Below are 20,612 nucleotides of genomic sequence, written 5' to 3' on the forward strand. Positions count from 1 at the left end.
TGAATATTTGCTTTCTGGTACAACCTCACTACCAGGGCACGGTCTCATTGAATAACAGAGGACACCCTGTACCTGTTACTTATTATTATTATTATTATTATTTTTTGAGATAGAGTCTCGCTCTGTAGTCCAGGCTGGAGTGCAGTAGCGCCATCTCGGCTCACTGCAACCTCTGCCTCCTGGGTTCAAGCTATGCTCATGCCTCAGCCTCCCCAGTAGCTGGGCTTATGGGAGCATGCCACCACGCCCAGATAATTTTTGTATTTTTGGTAGAGATGGGGTTTCACCATGTTGGCCAGGCTGGTCTCCAACTCCTGAGTTCAAACAATCCTCCCACCTCGGCCTCCCAAAGTGCTGGGATTACAGGCGTGAGCCACCGCGCCCAGATCTAAGTTATAACATTTTTTTTTTTTTTATCCCAGCTATAGGGTCACCCATGCACCCTGGATGGCAGCCTGTCTCCTGTCATGAGACAGGGCTGTCCCGCTGCACTGTGCCCACCCATCTTCAGGACTTTTCCGCCAGAGTCCAAGCAGGTGGTTTCTGACCAAACGGTCAGCAGGAAACCGGGAGTTCCTCTTGCACTTGGCCTTGTGCAAACCTGTTCTTGACCAAGGCCAGGGCAATATGCAACCAGACCTCGACTTCTGCAACTTCCTCCCAGCAGAACTCACAACCTCCTGTCCTTAACTTAGAAATACCCCTGGGGCGGAGCCCGGCCCTCCCGGCATCCCTGCAGAGCCTCGGTCCACTCCAAGCAACATTTATTGAGGGTGGCAGGAGCCGCGCTGGACAGGGGCCGGGGCTGGCCTCGGCGTCCAGACAGCAGGTTGTATAGAACACGTATATACAGGGACGGGGCGGGAGGGGCCGAGACGCTAGCTGGGGACTGCGCTCTACCCTCAGACGGCAGACGCCAGCTTCCGCTTGGTGCTCTCGCTGCAGCGGTTCAGGATGAGGTCAGCGCTGGGCCGCGGGGGCACCGCCGGCTGCGGTTTAGAGCGCTGGGTCTGCGGCTCCTCCTCTGCGGGCAGAGCAGGGCCGAGTCAGAAGCCCCGCCCCGAACGATGGCCCCGCCCCGCCGCGTTCTCTAACTCCTGCTCCGCGCTCCAGCCTCGCCTCCCGGTCGTCCCTCTCCCTCTGACTCCGCCTCCGCTCCCTAGCTCCCGCTCCTCCTCTGGCCCCGCCTCCAGTGCCCGCCTCTCCCTCTGATTCCGCCCTCTGGCCCCGACCCCCGCTGACTCCGCCCCTAGGGCTGACCCGGCCTCCCCGCTTCTGAGGCATTCACCTAGAGGGCTCCCGGGGCTCTGCTGTCCCGGCCGCGCCTGGCGGCGTCGCTGCTGCAGAAAACGGACGCTGTTGCGGCGATAGGCGTCCTGGCTGAGGCGCTTCCGCGACCGCTGGTGGATGCTGTGCGCGTTGCGGATGGACGACCTGGCCCAGCAGGACAGGGCGTCGTCAAAGCCCGAGCGCTCCCCTGCCCCCAGGGACTCGATGACCCCCATACCGCGGCCAGGCGCGTCCAGCCCCTTTCCCCGGTGAGGGTTCTGCCTCTCCTGCTGCTGAGAGCCCCCGCCCCGCCACTGCCATGCTGTCTAGACAGAGCGAAACCGTGGTGCGCCCCCCTCGACCCCGCCCAGCCCCGGGGAATCCCGCTCACCTGCGGGGCGGCGCCCCGCGCTTGATCTGGCGTTGGGCCTGGGACACATCTTGCCCCGACTTTTGCAGGTACATGGACGGGAAGTAGCCTGTGACGTCATCTTTCCTGCAACAGAGGCAGCCCTTGAGGCTGGGGCAGTCATCTGGGGGGCGCTCAGAGGAGGGGGTTTCAGGGCTCTCTCTGAACAATTGGGGTTAGGTCAGGCTGAGAGGTTGCAAACAACCGGACACCTGCCTCTGTGGGCCTCAGTTTCCTGGTCTGTGCAACTGAGACCCTTCCGGCAATCCTTCCACAGTCTATGCAGGGGTGGAGGTTAGCAGATCCAGGTCACCGCAGGGAACAGGTATTTGCTATAAAACATTGGCAATAATGGGCAGGGCACGGTCGCTCATGCCTGTAATCCCAGTACTTTGAGGGATCTAGGTGGGAGGATCGCTTGAGGCCAGGAGTTCGCAAGCCTGGGCAACATAGCAAGACCCCTATTGCTACCTCCAAAAAAAATTAAAGAAAAAAGAAGACATTGGCAGATTATATTTGCCAATTTTTCTTTTATGTTAACTGCCTTCTGTCTCCTACGAACCTTTGCCTACCTCCAAACTACCAAATTCTGTGCTTTCTTCCAAATACTTTCCCCCCGCCCAACCCCAAGACAGAGTTTTGCTCTTGTTGCCTAGGCTGGAGTGCAATGGTGTGATGTCGGCTCATTGCAACCTCTGCTTCCCAAGTTCAAGCAATTCTCCTTCCTCAGCTTCCCAAGTAGCTAGGATTACAGGCATGTGCCACCACGCTTGGTTAATTTTGTATTTTTTAAGTAGAGACAGGATTTCACCATGTTGGTCATGGCTGGTCTCGAACTCCTGACCTCAAGTGATCCACCCGCCTCAGTCTCCCAAAGTGCTGGGATTACAGGTGTGAGCTCCCCATCCGGCCCCAAACGCTTTTTAGTTTCAGGTTTTACTCTGGGATAAACCTGTGATCCATCTGAAGTAAACATCTGTGCACAGTGTGAGTGAGGTAGGGGTCTGGGTTTGTTTTTTGCTTTTTTTTTTTCAGTATGGAAATCCACCTGTTCCAGCACCATTTGTTGAAAAAACTTTCCTTCTATTCTCAATATTATATTTAGGAGTAAAAAAACCCCAAAACTTTGCATAATACAAGGTTCACATAAAACCCTAATTCTTGGCTGATGGGAGGATCACAAGAAGATTATCAGGGACACAGGATGGGGGTTAACGGAGTATGTGTCTAAAAGGCTGAGAAATGCTGCCTCAAAGCCCTCTGGCCCAGAGCCCGGCTGCAGGTATGCATGTTGTGGTCCTAGCTTTAAGATAAGCTTGCAGCAGGGCGCCAGGCTGGTCCTGTGACCTAGGGCTCTGAAGACGCCAGCAAAGGCCCAGCATGGAGGCTCATTCCTGTAATCTCAGTGCTTTGGGAGGCCAAGGCAGGAGGATCTCTTGAGGCCAGGAGTTTAAGACTAGTCTTGGCAGCATAGTGAGACCCCATCCCTACAAAAAAATTAAAAAACATTAGCCGGATGTGGTGGTGCTCACCTGTAGTCCCAGCTACTTGGGAGGCTGAGGCAGGAGGATCACTTGAATGAGTTATGACTGTGCTCCAGCCTGGAAGTCAGAGCAAGACCCTGTCTCAAAAAATAAATAAATTTGTAAAAACTGAAGACACAGGAAAGGACCTGGGAGGCCCTGTGGCTCCAGGGAAATGGCTCCACCAGCCACTAGAATTCTGTGATCCCCAGAACCAGAAAGAAAAAAAAAAATTAGTATTTCTGCATTCATTTGGAGGATACACAGATGGGAATTGCAATGGAAGCTTTTTTTTTTTTTTTTTTTTTTTTTTTTTAAAGAGACAGAGTCTTGTTCCATCACCCAGGCTGGAGTGTAGTGGTACAGTCATAGCTTACTGCAGCCTCCAACTCCTGGGGTCAAGCAATCCTGTCACCTCAGCCTCTTGAGTAGCTGGGGCTACAGGCATGTGCTACTGCGTCCAGCTAATTTTTATTTTTTTTTGTGGAGACAGGGGTCTCCCTACATTTCCCAGGTTGGTCTTGAACTTGTAGCCTTGAGTGATCCTCCCACGTCAGCTTCCCAAAGTGTTGGGATTACAGGCATGAGACACTGCACCGAACCACAAGAAAGCTTTAAAAGAAAAAGGAATGATAAAAGAATGTAATCTTTTTTTTTTTTTGGAGACGGAGTTTCGCTCTTTGTTGCCCAGGCTGGAGTGCAATGGCGCGGTCTCGGCTCACTGCAACCTCTGCCTCCTGGGTTCAAGCAATTCTCCTGCCTCAGCCTCCTGAGTAGCTGGGATAACAGGCTCCCACCACCACACCCGGCTAATTTTTCTATTTTTAGTAGAGACAGGATTTTGCCACGTTGACCAGGGTGGTTTCAAACTCCTGACCTCACGTGATCGTCCTGCCTCGGGCTCCCAAAGTGCTGGGATTACAGGCCTGAGTCACTGCGCCCAGCCGGGAATATAATTATTTATACAACAGTTCACCATGTTGCCAGAGAAGGAATAATAATAGATGGTTAGGGAAAGATCCTAAATCACAAAGCAAAGATGCCTGCACTTGGACAAGGACATTGGATCCCCACAAGACAGGCCAGGGTGGGCTCACCCCTCCCTGCTACTGAGATGGAAACTGAGCCCAGAGAGGGGCAGTGGCTTACCCAGAGTCCCAGGGACAAGTCACCCCAGATCCCCAAACAGTCCCACCCTGGCTGGAGCTGACTCGGGTGGGTGCCCTGGATGGAGCGGAGCCCTCCTACCTGATGACCCACCAGCCGTCCAAGAGCTTGTGAATGACCTCAACAGCTTCGCCCTCGAGCAGGGACACCTCGTCCTCCTCCACAGCAGCGTAGGCCTTGATGGCAACGTATGGCTCGCCTAGTCCACGGCGGGGGCACAGAGCACGGTGTGAGATCTGGCCAGCCCGGGGCTCGCCACCCATCCCGTCTTCTTGTCTCTGCACCTGGGCTTCCTCCAGGCACTCCAGACCCACCCAGGGCCCACAGTTCCCCTCTTCTGAGTCTCCTCCCTCCATCCTGCTGCTCCATCCCGGTTTCCCTCGGCAAGCTCCTGCAGGCACACTCTGGACTTCTGCCCTCTGCCCCCTACACCCAGGTGAGCTTGTCCACTCCGATTCATTGCCACCCACTCCGGGGACCAGATTCCACAATGATGAAGGTCTGTCCAGACACCTAAATATGACTAGAGACCAGCCATGAGTAGGTGGGTGGAGCGCCTGTCCACGTGGCACTGGGAACTGCTTGGCTATGGCTGTCGGCCTGGGGGCTGCAGGCCTTCCCAGTGTTTAAACAATAGCCACAGGCCGGACGAGGTGGTTCCCACCTGTAATCCCCGCACTTTGGGAGGCCGAGGTGGGTGGATCACCTGAGGTCAGGAGTTCGAGACCAGCCTGTCCAACATGGTGAAACCTCATCTCTACTAAAAATACAAAAATTAGCCTGGCGTGGTGGTGCACGCTTATAATCCCAGCTACTCAGGAGGCTGAGGCGAGAGAATTGCTTGAACCCAGGAGGTGAAGGTTGCAGTGAGCCAAGATTGCATTACTACACTCCAGCTTGGGTTGACAGAGCCAGACTTTGTAAAAAAAAAAAAAAAAAAAAAAAAAAAAAAAGGCCGGGCGCGGTGGCTCAAGCCTGTAATCCCAGCACTTTGGGAGGCCGAGATGGGTGAATCACGAGGTCAGGAGATTGAGACCATCCTGGCTAACACGGTGAAACCCCGTCTCTACTAAAAAATACAAAAAACTAGCCGGGCGAGGTGGCGGACACCTGTAGTCCCAGCTACTCAGGAGGCTGAGGCAGGAGAATGGCGTAAACCCGGGAGGCGGAGCTTGCAGTGAGCTGAGATCCGGCCACTGCACTCCAGCCTGGGCAACACAGCGAGACTCCATCTCAAAAAACAAAAAAGCTGTAAATCCACATAAAAGGGTGAAATCACGCCATTTTAAAATGTGGGTAACCAGGCAAGGGGCAGTGGCTCACACCTGTAATCCTAGCCCTTTGGGAGACTGAGGCAGGCGGATTACCTGAGGTCAGAAGTTCGAGACCAGCCCGACCAACATGGTGAAACCTGTCTCTACTGAAAATACAAAAATTAGCTAGGTGTGGTGGCGCATGCCTGTAATCACAGCTACTCGGGAGGCTGAGGCTGGAGAATCACTTGAACCCGGGACAGCAGAGATTGCAGTGAACCGAGATCACACCACTGCACTCCAGCCTGAGCAAGGGAGTGAGACACTGTCTCAACAACAACAAAGATAAATAAATAAATAAATAAATAAATAAAATGGTAACCAATTCTATTATAGCTTTTTTTCAAGCTCAGTGCAGGCCCCATCCAGCCCCAGCACTGCCAGTTTTCCCTTTCTGGTCAGTGATGACGCCCCCACCTCCAGGCAGCCCTCCTTCCTGAGCCTAAGGTCTGCTCGTCCTTCAGTTTCCCACTGGACCTGACCACATACCCATAGATATAACTGACCTCCCACCCTCCCCCATCGTTTGCTCCTCCTCCTGGTTCCCTGTCCGGACCAAGGACATCGCAACCTGCCAGGGCCCCCCAAGCCAGAGAAGATGAGGTCTCAGCCCTGACTTTTCTGCGAAGCCAGCAACCAGCCCAGACTCCAAAGCAGTCACTCAACATCCCTGGGTCCCGCCTGCCCCTTTCTTCCACACCCCTATGGCCTGGGAGGGCAGGGGGCACCTGCATAGTTGGGCTCAGGGTCTTCCGTCTCGTCGGGACTGTCCAGGGGCTCCAGGAAAGACGCTGGGATCCAGCCTCGCTTTGCTTTCATCTGACAGAACCACCAACCTGTGCCAGAGATGCGGGAATGTGACTGAGGGGCGGGACCCAGAGGCGCCATCAGGGACGGTGAGGACACAGGGACACAGACACACTGATGTCCAATGCTCAGATTTGGAAATGTCACCTTCACCTCACTGGACAACGAGGTCACATGCATGCATGCACATATGCTCACAGAATCGTAGCTCTGAGCCCACTTCATAATGAGCAGACGGTCCCATACCCACCCAGACATGCACCGCCCCGGCCTGCCATGCACAGATGCCCACAGCCACTGCAGGGTGCACACTCAGAGAGAGGGCGACTCGCAGTGTGGGGAGGACATTCAGGGTCCGTAAAGGAGCCACAGTCCTCCCAGGGGCCAGGCTGTCTGAGCCTTGGCAGGGGGCTTGTGGCTGTGGGTTCCTGAGCACCAGGGGAAGGAGCCCTGTAGGGCGGGAGGTCTGACCGCTCTCGCTCTTTTCCACGACCTCCACCACGTCCCCCATGGCCAGAGCCATCTCGGAGCCTGAGGTCTTCTCGTAGTCGGCAATGGCGCGGTACGTCTGCAGGATGATGGGACCGGTGATGTCTGCGGCAGAGGGAGGGCAGGGTGAGTGGGCACTGCGGGGCCCATCTGGGCCTCCAGAACAGGTGCTGGCATCCTGAGTCTCTGTGCCCTGCCTTTCCTGGGAGCATAGCGTTCTCCAGGCTTTGGCCTCCCAATTCAAGCATGTCCTTGTTCTCATCTGATGAAGTTAGCAAGCCTTTCTCAACTTTAGTTTCTTTTATGGAGACAGAGTCTTGCTCTGTTGCCCAGGCTAGAGTACAGTGACGTGATCACAGCTCACTGCAGCCCTGGACTCCTAGGCTCAAGCAATCTCCCTGCCTCAGCCTCCCGAATAGCTGGGACTGCAGGCATATGCCACTACACCTGGCTAATTTTTGGTAAAGACAAGGTCTTGGGACAATGCCCAGGCTGGTCTTAAACTCCTGGGCTCAAAGGATTCTCCCACCTCAGCCTCTTAAAGTGTTGGGATTACAGGCCACTGCACCTGGCCTTTTCCCAACTTTTTTTTTTTTTTTTTTTTTTTGAGACGGAGTCTCGCTCTGTCGCCCAGGCTGGAGTGCAGTGGTGCAATCTTGGCTCACTGCAACCTCCACCTTCCAGGTTCAAGCAATTCACCTGCCTCAGCCTCCCAAGTAGCTGGGACTACAAGCACCTGCCACCACGCCCAGCTAATTTTTGTATTTTTAGTAGAGATGGAGTTTCACAATATTGGTCAGGTTGGTCTTGAACTCCTGACCTCAGGTGATCCACCCACCTCGGCCTCCCAAAGTGCCGAGATTACAGGCATAAGCCACAGCGCCTGGCCTTTTACTAACTTTAAGGTGCACTCGAATGCCTGGGATTTTGCTAAAATGTCTGTCCTGTTCAGTAGGCCCACCGTGGGACCTGAGTGCATTTCTGACCAGCCCCTTCATCCAGCTGAGGAGGTGCTGATGCTGTTTGTTATTGGCTGAGATCAGTCTTCTCAAACTTTGTAGGTTGAAATCCTAACCCCCTAGTTAGGGCCACTATGCCTTAGCGTGTGGGTGTATTTGGAGATAGGGTCTTGCAAGAGGTAATTAAGTCAAAATGAGGTCATTAGAATGGGTCCTAACCCAACAGGCCTGGTGTCCTTAGAAGAAGAAGAAAAAGCCGGGCACAGTGGCTCATGTCTGTAATCCCAGCACTTTGGGAGGCCTAGGCAGGAAGGCTGCTTGAGGCCAAGAGCTTAAGACCAGCCTGGGCAATGTAGTGAGACCCCATCTCTACCAAAAAAATAAAAATTAGCTGGGCATGGTGGCACACACCTGTAATCCCAGTTACTTGGGAGGCTGAGGTGGGAGGATCGCTTCAGCCCAGGAGGTCGAGGCTGTAGTGAGCTACAATCACACCACTTCACTCCAGCCTGGGCAATAAAGAGAGACCCTGCCACTGAAAACAACAAAAACAAAATAGTGGCTGGCACAGAGTACGTGCTCCATTAATGTTAGCTATTATTATTATTGTTGTTATTAGCAGTGACTGTGCAATAATATTAGAAACTGCCACAGCCCGGCATCACCTCTGAAGGCCACACCGGCCTCCAAAACCTGTTCATTCATTCAGCCACAAACACTGCCCCGGCTGCCGGGAGCCAGGGTCTGTGCTGGTCTCTGCACTGCCACCTGCAAAGGGCTCCTTTCAGTCTCCAGGGACCTTCCAAACATCCAATTCTTCTCCTTCTTCTTCTTCTTTTTTTTTTTTTTTTTTCTGAGATGGAGTCTGGCTCTGTCACCCAGGCTGGAGTGCAATGACACGATCTGGGCTCATTGCAAACTCCGTCTCCCAGGTTCAAGCGATTCTCCAGCCTCAGCCTTCAAGTGGCTGGGACTACAGGCGCCTGCCACCACACCTGGCTAATTTGGATTTTTAGTAGAGATGGGATTTCTCCACGTTGGCCAGGCTGGTCTCGAACCCCTGACCTCAAGTGATCCTCCCACCTCGGCCTCCCAAAGTGCTGAGATTACAGGCATGACCAACCGCACCCGACCCAAACACCCAATTCTTCAGCAGGGTAGCTGTGAGCCCTCCCGATCTGCTCCCAGCCCCCGCTTTTTTCCCTGAACACCCCCCAACTCTGGATCTCCTCGGGGTGACCCTGCCCCTGGCTGCCCCACTGTCCTCTCACCCGCCGCGGTACTCTTGCCGTCTTTGGGCAGCAAGTATGTCTCTGGCTTTTTTGTCCTGAGGAGAGAACAGTCTGGGTGAGACCCTCGGCTTCCCACGGAGGAAGGAGAGGCGCTGGGTAGACTTACAGAGGAGCTCCCCAAGAGAAAAGGGACCTGGGGAAGGGAAGGGGCACTGCGGAGAGAAGAGAGCAACCAGACTGGCTGAGGAAGGGCTTCGGAAAGTGACAGGGGTGGGTGGATCTGCTCAGGCAGCCCAAGGGGGGAACGTGAGGAGGACACTGCATAGCCTCCTGCAGACTCTAAGGATGCCCTAAGCCTGAGAAATGCTCTTGGGAGCTCCCAGGCCATCTTCTTTCTTCTTCTTCTTCTTTTTTTTTTTTTTTTTTTGAGACAGAGTCTTGCTCTGTCACCCAGGCTGGAGTGCAGTGGCACGATCTCAGCTCATCGCAACCTCTGCCTCCAGGGTTCAAGTGATTCTCCTGCCTCAGCCTCCCAAGTAGCTGGGTTTACAGGAGCATGCCACTATGCCTGACTAAATTTTTATATTTTTGGTAGAGATGGGGTTTCACTATGTTGGCCAGGATGGTCTCGAACTCCTGACCTCAGGTGATCTGCCCACCTCAACCTTTCAAAGTGCTGGGATTATAGGCGTGAGCCACTGTGCCCAGACTCTTCCTCCTTCTGGAGCCCTGAGAGAGCAGGCAATGAGGAGCAGACCCCACTGTGGAGTCCATCCTTCCCCCACCTCCCAGGCTGATGAGAACTGCCCTTCCTTGGACCAGGGGACACCTTCAAGGGTCAATAAGTGCCGGCCGGAGCAATGCTGCCTGTCTCTGTCTTGGCAGCCTGGGTGCCTTGGCGAGGGGGTAACGGCCTGTCCTCACGGCCCCCACTTTGAGCTTCAGTGACCAGAGAGGGGTGGAGAAGGGGACTTCCGCAGCCTGCCTGGAGGTCCCTCGGCCTCTCAGGTGCCTTCCACACAGGGTCCTGGGTACAGGAGACCCCAGACCTGCTCAGTACTTAGCAGAGGCATCAACCCCACATCCTTCTGGGGAGCTCCGCAAGACACCCAGTGCTTCATCTGATCCTCACTGCCCGTTATAGAAGTGGAGAACCTGCGTTCAGAGGGCAGTGGTGGCCGGCTCCGGGTCCCATGGCCAGGTGGCCACAGGCTCAGGATGAGGACCTAGGACTTTGGACCTCCGGCCCCAAGTGCTTCCCCCAGTGCCCTGACGTGTGAAGGATGAAGGTGGAGGCTTGGCGGGGTCACGGGGGCCGGAGGTGGAATCTGCCTCCTCTTTCTGGCTGTGTGGCTCTGAGAAGGCAGCTTTCCCTCTCTGAGCCTCGGTTTCCTCATCTGCAAAACACGGAAAGTCCCACCCCCTTCCCTCTCCCGCCTGGCAGCGTGAAAAGGCCACTCACTGGTTGTCCGTGGGAAGCTTGAGGTCGTTGGGGCGCACCTGGAAGAAGTCGAGGAGGTGGGGACAGCGGGAGATCTTGGTGGGCAGGCTCATGAGCGTGCTGCAGTACTCGGTAAGCGTGCCCTGGCGGTTCTCGGCGGCCCGCTGCCCGTCGAACCACCTGGGAGCTGGCACCAGAGAACATGAGGTCAAGCCCGAGAGGGGCTGGGAGGGCAGGTGAGCCCCCGCCACCGACCCCCCGACAGGCGGCTCAGCCCCGCGCTCACCTGGAAGGTGGGGGATGGTCCTGTTCTCTGGATTGATCGCCCCTGCCTCAATAGGGAACATTTCTTTTAAGGTTTTCTAAACATTAAAAAGACAAGAAGACGTGAAGGAATATTTGTAGTTTACAACACTTGGAAAAGCACGAGATTGGAAGTGACCTAAATACCTCTCAAAACTACCTAAAAGGTTGAGTGTGGTGGCTCATGCCTGTAATCCCAGCACTTTGGGAGGCTGTCGTGGGTGGATCACTTGAGGTCAGGAGTTCAAGACCAGCCTGGTCAACATGGCGAAACTCCATCTCTACTAAAAATACAAAAATTAGCCGGGAGTGTTGGCACACACCTGTAATCCCAGCTACTCAGGAGGCTGAGGTGGGAGAATCGCTTAAACCTGGGAGGCGGAGGTTACAGTGAGCCGAGATGGCGCCACTGCACTCCAACCTGGGTGACAGAGTGAGACACTGCCTTAATATCTCGGGCCTAGAAATTTCGGTGGCAATCTGGATTCCTTGATTAGCAAAGGCACTGACCTCTCTGCCTCCCACATGCAAGTCACCAGCAAATCCTTTTGCTTCCAGTCCCCAAATCTCTTTGGGATCTGACCACTTGCTACCAACACCACCCTCCTGGCCCTAGCCACTACCAGGCCCCCATCCACCCTTGTCTGTCCTCAATCCAGTCGCCAGAGGGATCCTCTTAAAACTCAGGTTGGCCAGGTTCAGGGGCTCAAACCTGTAATCCTAGCAATTTGGGAGGCTGAAGCGGGAGGATCACTTGAGTCCAGGAGTTAGAGACCAGCCTGGGCAACATAGTGAAACCCCATCTCTGCAAAAAACAAATCGGGAAAAGGAGCCAGGTGTGGTGGTGCACGCCTGTGATCTCAACATGGGAGGCTGAGATGGGAGAATCGCTTCAGCCCTGGAAGTTGAGGCTGCAGTGAGCCGAGATCTCACCATTGCGCCCCAGCCTGGGCGACAGAGCAAGACCTCATCTCAAAAGAAAAACAAATATTTTTAAAAAACTGATAACTCATTCTTAAAAAGATACAAATGTAAAATTTAGGAAAATAACTACCATTGGGGCTACAACCACGAGGAGAATGTTTACCAGCAGGTGCATTTGTTATTCGGGATCTAGAACTTGGCTTTGATTTCTTTTTTTGTTTTGTTTTGTTTTTGAGACGGAGTCTCGCTCTGTCGCCCAAACTGGAGTGCAGTGGCCGGATCCCAGCTCACTGCAAGCTCCGCCTCCCGGGTTCCCGTCATTCTCCTGCCTCAGCCTCCCGAGTAGCTGGGACTACAGGCGCCCGCCACCTCGCCCGGCTAATTTTTTGTATTTTTTAGTAGAGACGGGGTTTCACCGGGTTAGCCAGGATGGTCTTGATCTCCTGACCTTGTGATCCGCCCGTCTCGGCCTCCCAAAGTGCTGGGATTACAGGCTTGAGCCACCGCGCCTGGCCGGCTTTGTTTTTCAAAAATGGTAAGAATGGTTCTGTTCTAGGAACGTTCTGGGAGATCCTGTCTGTTTTACTTTAAAATGAGAATTTGGTGTTTCTCATTTTATTCATTGTTTTCAGCAAGACTTCTTAAATGCTTCAGGGGGGGAAAATGTTTTTTAAAATGCCCCCTTAGCTTTGGGAGGCCAAGGCAGGAGGATCACTTGAGGTCTGGAGTTCAAGACCAGCTTAGGCAACATAGTGAGATCCCCGTCTTTACAAAAAATACAAAAAATTAGCCACACACGGTGATGCGCACCTACAGTCCCAGCTATTCAGGAGGCTGAGGCAGCAGGATCACTTGAGCCCCAGTGGTTGAGGCTGCAGTGAGCTATGATTGCACTGCAGCCTGGGTGACAGAGCAAGACACTGTCACAAAAATATATATAAATAAATAAATCCCCTTTAACTGTGGTCTGGGAGGGGATTCTGGATTCTGCAGTTTCCGCACCACCTGGGCTAAGGTCCTCCCCAAAGGGTGGAGCTGGAACGGTGGGTCCCTCTCCCTCCTCCGTCCCCACACTCACATGGAACTCGTAGATCTCGGTGAAGCGCCGGTACACCACCTTCTCGGACAGGTCCTGCCATTTCACCAGAAACATGTACACCTGGGGGAAGGCCAGAGTCAGGGGGACCCCATTCAGCTTCCAAAGAGGCTTTGCTGTGTGCACCCAGGATCCCACTACCCCCTGGAGGAAGTCCAGAGGATTGGGTGAGTGACATCTTTGGGGTGGTCCAGAATTGCAGAAAGGGCACAAACGTGGACCCCAGTGCTGACACACTCCAGCCTTGAGACCCAGGGCAAGATGGTCAGCTTCTCTCAAATAGACTCATCTGTAAATTGGAGATAAAAGTAGGACCTAGGCTGGGCACGGTGGCTCACACCTGGAATCCCAGTACTTTTTAGGACTGAGATGGGAAGATCGTTTGAGTTCAGGAGTTCGAGACTAGCCTGGGCAACACAGCGAGATCCCCATATCTATTAAAAATACAAAAATTGGCCGGGTGTGGTGCCGCACATCTGTGGTCCCAGCTGAGGCAGGAGAATTGCTTGAGCCTTGTGTGAGCTATGATTGCACCACTGCACTCCAGCTTGGGTCGGGAGGGGAGGGGAGAGTCAGGCAGGTTGGGCATAGTGGCTCATGTCTGTAATCCCAGAACTTTGGGAGGCCAAGGCAGGTGGATCACCTGAGGTCAGGAGTTCGAGACCAGCCTGACCAATATGGTGAAACTCCGTCTCTACTAAAAACACAAAACTTAGCTGGGAGTGGTGGTGGGTGGTTATAATTCCAGCCACTTGGGAGGCTGAGACAGGAGAATTGCTTGAACCCAGGAGGTGCAGGCTGCAGTGAGCCGAGGTTGTGCCACTGCACCCCAGCCTGGGTGACAGAGTGAGACTCCCTCTCAAAAAAATTAAAAAGAAGACAACATCACATCTAAGATCCACTGCCCTGGATGCGCAAACTGAATCTAATGAAGAGAAACTCAAACCAAGGGACATTGTACAAAGTAACTGTCCTGCTCTCTGCAAAACATCAAAGTTGCAAAAGACAAAGACTGATTAAGACTGATCCAGAATCAGCTGGGCGCGGTGTCTCATGCCTGTAATCCCAGCACTTTGGGAGGTTGAGGCGGGCAGATCACCTGAAGTCAGGAGTTCGAGACCAGCCTGGCCAACATGGTGAAACCCTGTCTCTACTAAAAATACAAAAATTAGCTGGGCGTGGTGGCGCATGCCTGTAATCCCAGCTACTCAGGAGGCTGAGGCACAAGAATTGCTTGAACTCGGGAGGCGGAGGTTGCAGTGAGTGGAGATCGTGCCGCTGCACTCCAGCCTGGGTGACAGAGCAAGACTCCATCTCATAAAAACAAAAAACAAACAAACAAACAAAACTGATCCAGAATCAACATGGCGAAACCCTGTCTCTACCAGAAAATACGAGCTGGGCGTGGTGGCGGGCACCTGTACTCCTAGCTACTCAGGAGGCTGAGGCAGGAGAATCTCTTGAACCTGGGAGGCAGAGGTTGCAGTGAACCGAGATTGCACCACTACACTCCAGTCTGGCGACAGAGTGAGACACTGTGTCAAAAAAAAAAAAAAAAGAAAAAGAAAAAAGATAAAAAGACCAATCCAGATTAAATCCAGATTAAAGAAGGTTAAAGGCCGTGACATTGATCTTCGACTGGATCCTAGACCTGAAAAAAGTTTTTACTGCAGAGGACAAGTAGGATAATCGGGGGAATCTCAGTAAAGTCTCTGGGTGGATAATGGTGTTTTGTCCATGTTAATTTCCTGATTTTGACACGTGCATTGTGATTATGTAAGAGAATGCCCTTGATTTTAAGAAATGCCTAACAACTAGTGTTTAAAGGTAAAGAAACACGTCTTCAACTCACTCTCAAATAATTCAGAAAATAGACCCAGAAAGAGGCGTGTGGATGAAGGTGAGGGAAAGAATATTGGAGTGGTTGGTACTGTTTTGAAGCCCAGTAGCCTTTCTGTAAATTTGAAATTTCAAAACTGAAAGTTACAAAGAAAAGGAGAAAAGTGACTAGGCACGGTAGCTCACGCTTGTAATCCTAGCACTGTGGGAGGCTGAGACCAGAGAGTTGCTTAAGCCGAGGAGTTCAAGATTAACCTGTACAAGCCTGGCGCAGTGGCTCAAGCCTGTAATCCCAGCACTTTGGGAGGCTGAGACGGGCAGATCACGAGGTCAGGAGATTGAGACCATTCTGGCTAACACGGTGAAACCCCGTCTCTACTAAAAAAATACAAAAAACTAGCCGGGCGAGGTGGCGGGCATCTGTAGTTCCAGCTACTCAGGAGGCTGAGGCAGGAGAATGGCGTGAACCTGGGAGGCAGAGCTTGCAGTGAGCTGAGATCTGGCCACTGCACTCCAGCCTGGGCCACAGAGCGAGACTCCGTCTCAAAAAAAAAAAAAAAAAAAAAAAAAAAATTAGCCCGTACAACATAGTGAAACCTCATCTCTACAAAAATTTTAAAAATTAGCCAGGAGTGGTGGTGTGTGCCTGTAGTCCCAGCTACTCAAGGGGCTGAGGCAGGAGGATCGCTTGGGCCTGGCAGGTCGAGACTGCAGTGAGCTATGATCGCACCACTGCACTCCAGACCTCATTTCAAAAAAACAGGCCCAGGAACGGTGGCTCCCAGCACTTTGGGAGGCTGAAGCGGGTGGATCACTTTGAGGTCAGGAGTTTGAGATCAGCCTGGCCAACATGGTGAAGCCCCGTCTCTACTAAAAATGCAAAAATTAGCCAGGTATGGTGGCGGGCAGCTGTAATCCCAACTACTCTGGAGGCTGAGGCAGGAGAACAGGTTGAACCCAGAAGATGGAGGTTGCAGTGAGCTGAGATCACACCATTGCACTCTGGCCTGGGCAACAGAGCAAGACTCTGTCTCAAAAAATAAAACACAACAAAAAAGAGAAAGGTCTTGGCACATAGGACTAAATGTTCCATACAAGCTTCATTCAATTTCCTAAATGTAGCTTCTCCCTGGCCTTCCTATGGGATTAGGGGACCCAGTGGACTGGCCTGTCTGAGTAGGTATTTGTCCAGCCTCCCGGGGGAAGATGGGAGGACTCTTGGCCCCTGTGATGGTGTCACCCTACTGGAGAGGATAAGACTCTAACTGACACTACAGGCAGCTGGGGAGAGAGAGAGAGCTTTAGTTTCCAGGCCTCCCTCCTGGGAGGGCCGCTCTCTGATAGCGGGGCTAGTCAGGGAAGGCTTCCTGGAGGAGTGGGCCTTGGACCTGAGAGAGTGCTAGGCTGCCTGGCCATGGCAGGGGAGCAGAGAGAGGACTCCTAGCTAAGGCTGAGGGCCTGGCTGGGGACACAGGCAGGGACAGTAAAGGGCTGGGGCCCAGGGCGGGTCCAAGGGAACTATCTTCCCCGGGTGGAGTCCAGGATCAGAGGGGTAGATCCAGGCCCAAAGACCAGGGACCGGGTGCTAAGACCCTGCCTCCTTAGTCCTCACTGGAGCTGGTTGGCCTTGGGACTGTAAGGGTGGCCGCGGTGTCCCTCCCGCATCCCCACCATGGGATCCCCTCCACCAGCTACTCACATAGTGCTGGTTGGGTACGAAGCGCTTCTCAAAGCCCAGCAGGGCGATGTGACGGATGAAGGTGTCCCCCATGACTGGGTGGCCTCCAGTGCTCCCTGGCACTTCCAGGCTGTGCCTTAAATGCACTGGAAAGAGGAAGTCGCTTTTGTCGCGGTCGGGACAGGGGGCAGGGAGGGTACAGAAAAGGCTTTGCTTCTTCTTTCAGTTTCTGGGGACTCTTCAGGCTTGCAGGGTGTAAATATGGGCAGAGTCACATTCACACACACCTGCAGGGACAAGGAAAAGGGTTTACACTTGTCCTTCCTGTCGCCTACATGGGCCCCATGGGTTTTGGGGGTGAACCCAGCTGCTCCTGCCTCAGGGCCTTTGCATTTGCTGTGTCCCCTTGACCATCTTTCCCCCCTTGACCATATTCCCGCCTTGACCATGTTTCCCCCATTCATTGTCTTCCCTCCATAACTCTCTCCTCCATTTCTCTGCCCAAATGTCACCTCTTCGGAGAAGCCTTCCTTGATAACTTCACATTGCATAGCAAACTTCATATCTTCCTCAGCCTCTTCCTGCCCCCTTTTTCTGCAGAGCACTTATTATCATTGATGCATCACCAATTGCATGTTATTTTTCTTATTATTATTGCTATTATTATTTGAGACAGGATCTTGCTTTGTTATCCAGGCTCAAGCACAGTGGTGCGATCAGTTCACTGCAGCCTCCAACTCTTGGGCTCCAGTGATCCTCTTGCCTCAGCCTGTGGAGTTGCTGGGACTTCAGGTACGTTCCACCACGCCCAGCTAATTTTTAAAATTTTTTTTGTACAGACAGGGTCCTGCTATGTTGCCCAGGATGGTCTCAAACTACTGGCCTCAAATGATCCTCCTGCCTCTGCCTCCCACTGTTTTTGTTTTGTTTTGTTTTGTTTTGAGATGGAGTCTCGCTCTTGTTGCCCAGGCTTGAGTGCAATGGCGCGATCTCGGCTCACTGCAACCTCCACCTCCCAGGTTCAAGCAATTCTCTTGCCTCAGCCTCTTGAGTAGCTGGAATTACAGGCATGTGCCACCACACCTGGCTAATTTTTTTTTTTTTTTAAGTAGAGACTGGATTTCCCCATGTTGGCCAGGCTGGTCTTGAACTCTTGACCTCAGGTGATCCTCCCACCTCAGTCTCCCAAAGTGCTGGGATTGCAGGCGTAAGCCACCACACCTGGCCTTGCCTCTGCCTCCCAAAGAGCTGGGATTACAGGCATGAGCCACCGTGCCTGGCCTGACTTTTTTTAGTCTCTCCTTACCACCATGTGTGTCCCAGGAAAACTAGGGCATGACCAGGTTATCAGGGGCTGTAGCCCCAGCCCTTCCATCTAGTGCCTGGCACACAGAGACCATAAATATTTGGATTGTGACTGCAACATTCACTGAGTGAATGAATGAATGAGCGAGTGAATGAATGAATGAGTGAATGAATGAATGAGTAAATGAAAGAGTGAATGAATGAGTGAATGAACGAGCGAGTGAATGAATGAGTGAACGAATGAATGAGTGAATGAACAAGTGAGTGAATGAGTGAATGAAGGAGTGAGTGAGTGAATGAAGGAGTGAATGAATGAATGCGTGAATGAATGAATGAGTGAATGAATGGGTGAATGAATGAGTGAATGAATGAGTGAATGAACGTGGGCATGGGAGTGTGCATTGCAAGTGCTAGGTGCTTGTCCTTGGCTATGTGTAGATGAGTGCCAGTGACAGCTGGGATGAAAATGGCACAGACTTCGAGTGAGACTTGAGTTCCGATCCTCAAGTAAGCAAATCGTTCATTGAATTGTTCCTTAGAGCTGACTCAGTTTCTTCCAGAGTGAAATAAGACTGTCAGCTTTGCCAGGAAGGGAATTTGGGACAAAGAGGTGAGGAGGGAGCAGCGTGCCCATGGACAGGCTGAGGCCTCTCTCTCCCACTCTCCCTAGAGCTTGGGAGGCCCAGAACTTTTGGAGCTCATTCAAGGTCATGAGTTCATGAGTGCCCAGCCTCAGCCCCAGGCAGCCTGCTGCAGCCTGTGCCTCCCAGCAGGCCAGGGGCTGCACCAACTCATCCTTGCCCGAGCCCAGGGTCAGCTCGTGGTCCGGACCTGATCTCCTGGGGGTGAGGATTGAAGCCTGGCAGATGAAAGCCGAGACATACTGGGCTTATTTGTTTGAGGCGAAGTTTCACTCTTGTTGCCCAGGCTGGAGTGCAGTGGTGCGATCTCTGCTCACTGCAAACTCTGCCTCCTGGGTTCAAGCGATTCTCCTGCCTCAGCTTCCCCAGTAGCTGGGATTACAGGTGTGCACCACCATGCTCGGCTAATTTTGTATTTTTAGTAGAGAAGGGGTATCACCCTGTTGGCCAGGCTGGTCTCGAACACCTGAGCTCAGGGGATCCGCTCGCCTCAGCCTCCCAAAGTGTTGGGATTAACAGGCGTGAGCCACTGCGCCGGGCCTTTCTTTTTTCTTTTTTTTTTTTTAAAAAAAAAAAGACAGGGCCTCTGTCTGTCCCCCAGGCTGGAGTGCAGTTGCACGATCATAACTCACTGCAGCCTCCAACTCCTGGGCTCAAGCAGTCCTCCTGCCTTGGCCTCCCTGGTAGGTTGGGACTACAGGCATGTGCCACTGCACCTGGCCTGTTCCTGCTTTTATTATCCAGGAAGTGTAGGGTCCATTCCATCAGCTCTGAAAGATTTGCTTGGCAACTGCTTCACTTCTTCTTTTGTTTTTTTTCTTTTCGAGATAGAGTCTCTTTCTGTGCCCCAGGCTGGCATGCAGTGGCATGATCTCGGCTCACTGCAACCTTTGCCTTGTGGATACAAGCAATTCTCCTGCATCAGCCTCCCAAGTAGCTGGGATTACAGGCGTGCACCACCATGTCCAGTTAATTTTCTGTATTTTTATAGTGACGGGGTTTCACCAAATTGCCTAGCTGGTCTCGAACTCCTGACCTCAAGTGATCTGCCCACCTCGGCCTCCCAAAGCGCTGGGATTACAGGAGTGAGCCACCGCACCCGGCCTTTGCTTCTTTATAGAGAAGAAAAGTCACATCACCTGCCGGCACCTGCTCCCTCTGGTCCTTACTGTCTCCCACCTCCACCCCGAGGTCCCCAGCCCTGGGTGTGAGCAGCCTTGCAAGCCCTTCCTATGGTGATTTCCATCTATGTATTTCGGAGCCTTCCATGCAGAGAGAGAGGCATTTGCAACAGGACCTACTCAGCAATGACAAGGAACTGTCCCACTGGGCGACACCGTGGAATCTTCCAGACACATCACTGATGGAAGGAAGGCAGGCACAGAGCACATGTTCTGGAGGATGTCGTTTATACAAGGCTTGAAAACCGCCCAAGCCAGGCTGTGGTGTTGGAAGCCAGGGTGACCTCTGGGACGATGGTGGGGACAGTAGTGAGAGGAGGGAGCGGGAGGTGGTGGGTGATGTTTGCTTCTTCTCCAGATAGATGCTAGTTCCACAAGTGGGACCAGGTGCGGCGGCTCATGCCTGTAATCCCAGCACTTTGGGAGGCCGAGGTGGGTGGATCACCTGAGGTCAGGAGTTCGAGACCAGCCTGACCAACATGGTGTAACCGGTCTCTATTAAAAATACAAAAATTAGATGGGTGTGGTGGCTCACACCTGTAATCCCAGCTACTCGGGAGGCTGAGGCAGGAGAATCACTTGAACCAGGGAGGTGGAGGTTGCAGTGAGCCGAGATTGTGCCACTGCACTCCAGCCTGGGAAGCAGAGTGAGACTCTGTCTCAGAAAAAAAAAAAAAAAAAGGCTCAGCACAGACTCCAGACCCGCAGTGGTGCTCACCTGGGCATGTCAAGGCGGGGCAGAGGAAGGTTCTAGTGGGGATCGTTGTAAGCAGAGACTTCTGTGGGCCCTCGGCACTTCCTTCCCTTCCTCTAGCAGTCTTTCCACTCTTGCATAACTGCCTGGCCAGGGTGCTTGTCCTGTAGACACCCTGAACCCCTGGCTGTGATCTTTCCACTCTCCTCCTGTGGCCTCCCGAGACCCTGTCATGTTCCCACACAGTGCTCTGCAGACGGGGGATATCCCGCAAGTTTGTTGGGTGAGCAAAGGCAGGAAGCGCGCTGAACTTGAGTTTGACCTTGTAATGATCTCTGTAAG

At 53.1% G+C, this 20,612-nt stretch overlaps 2 protein-coding genes across 2 annotated transcripts in view; one reads left to right on the forward strand and one right to left on the reverse strand.

Moving 5' to 3' along the window:
- Positions 1-749, forward strand: part of LOC103246613 (general transcription factor II-I repeat domain-containing protein 2B) — a 68,103-nt gene extending 67,354 nt beyond the window's left edge. The window contains exon 17 of the mRNA XM_037990529.2: positions 423-749. Coding sequence (XP_037846457.1) covers positions 423-547 — 125 coding nt within the window. The 3' untranslated portion in view covers positions 548-749. The remainder of the gene's footprint in view (positions 1-422) is intronic.
- NCF1 (neutrophil cytosolic factor 1) lies at positions 743-16,731 on the reverse strand. Its single transcript, XM_008018313.3, has 11 exons — positions 16,471-16,731; positions 12,915-12,995; positions 10,896-10,971; positions 10,631-10,796; positions 9,208-9,263; positions 6,960-7,082; positions 6,410-6,517; positions 4,450-4,567; positions 1,661-1,765; positions 1,289-1,434; positions 743-1,024 (listed from the first exon to the last, which is right to left on the reverse strand). The coding sequence occupies exons 1-11, from the start codon at positions 16,540-16,542 to the stop codon at positions 903-905; spliced, it is 1,173 nt and encodes a 390-aa protein (XP_008016504.2). The 5' UTR covers positions 16,543-16,731; the 3' UTR covers positions 743-902.
- Between the last annotated feature and the right edge of the window lie 3,881 nt (positions 16,732-20,612).

The sequence above is a fragment of the Chlorocebus sabaeus genome, chromosome 28, assembly GCF_047675955.1.
Source record: "Chlorocebus sabaeus isolate Y175 chromosome 28, mChlSab1.0.hap1, whole genome shotgun sequence".
Taxonomy (NCBI): Eukaryota; Metazoa; Chordata; class Mammalia; order Primates; family Cercopithecidae; genus Chlorocebus; species Chlorocebus sabaeus.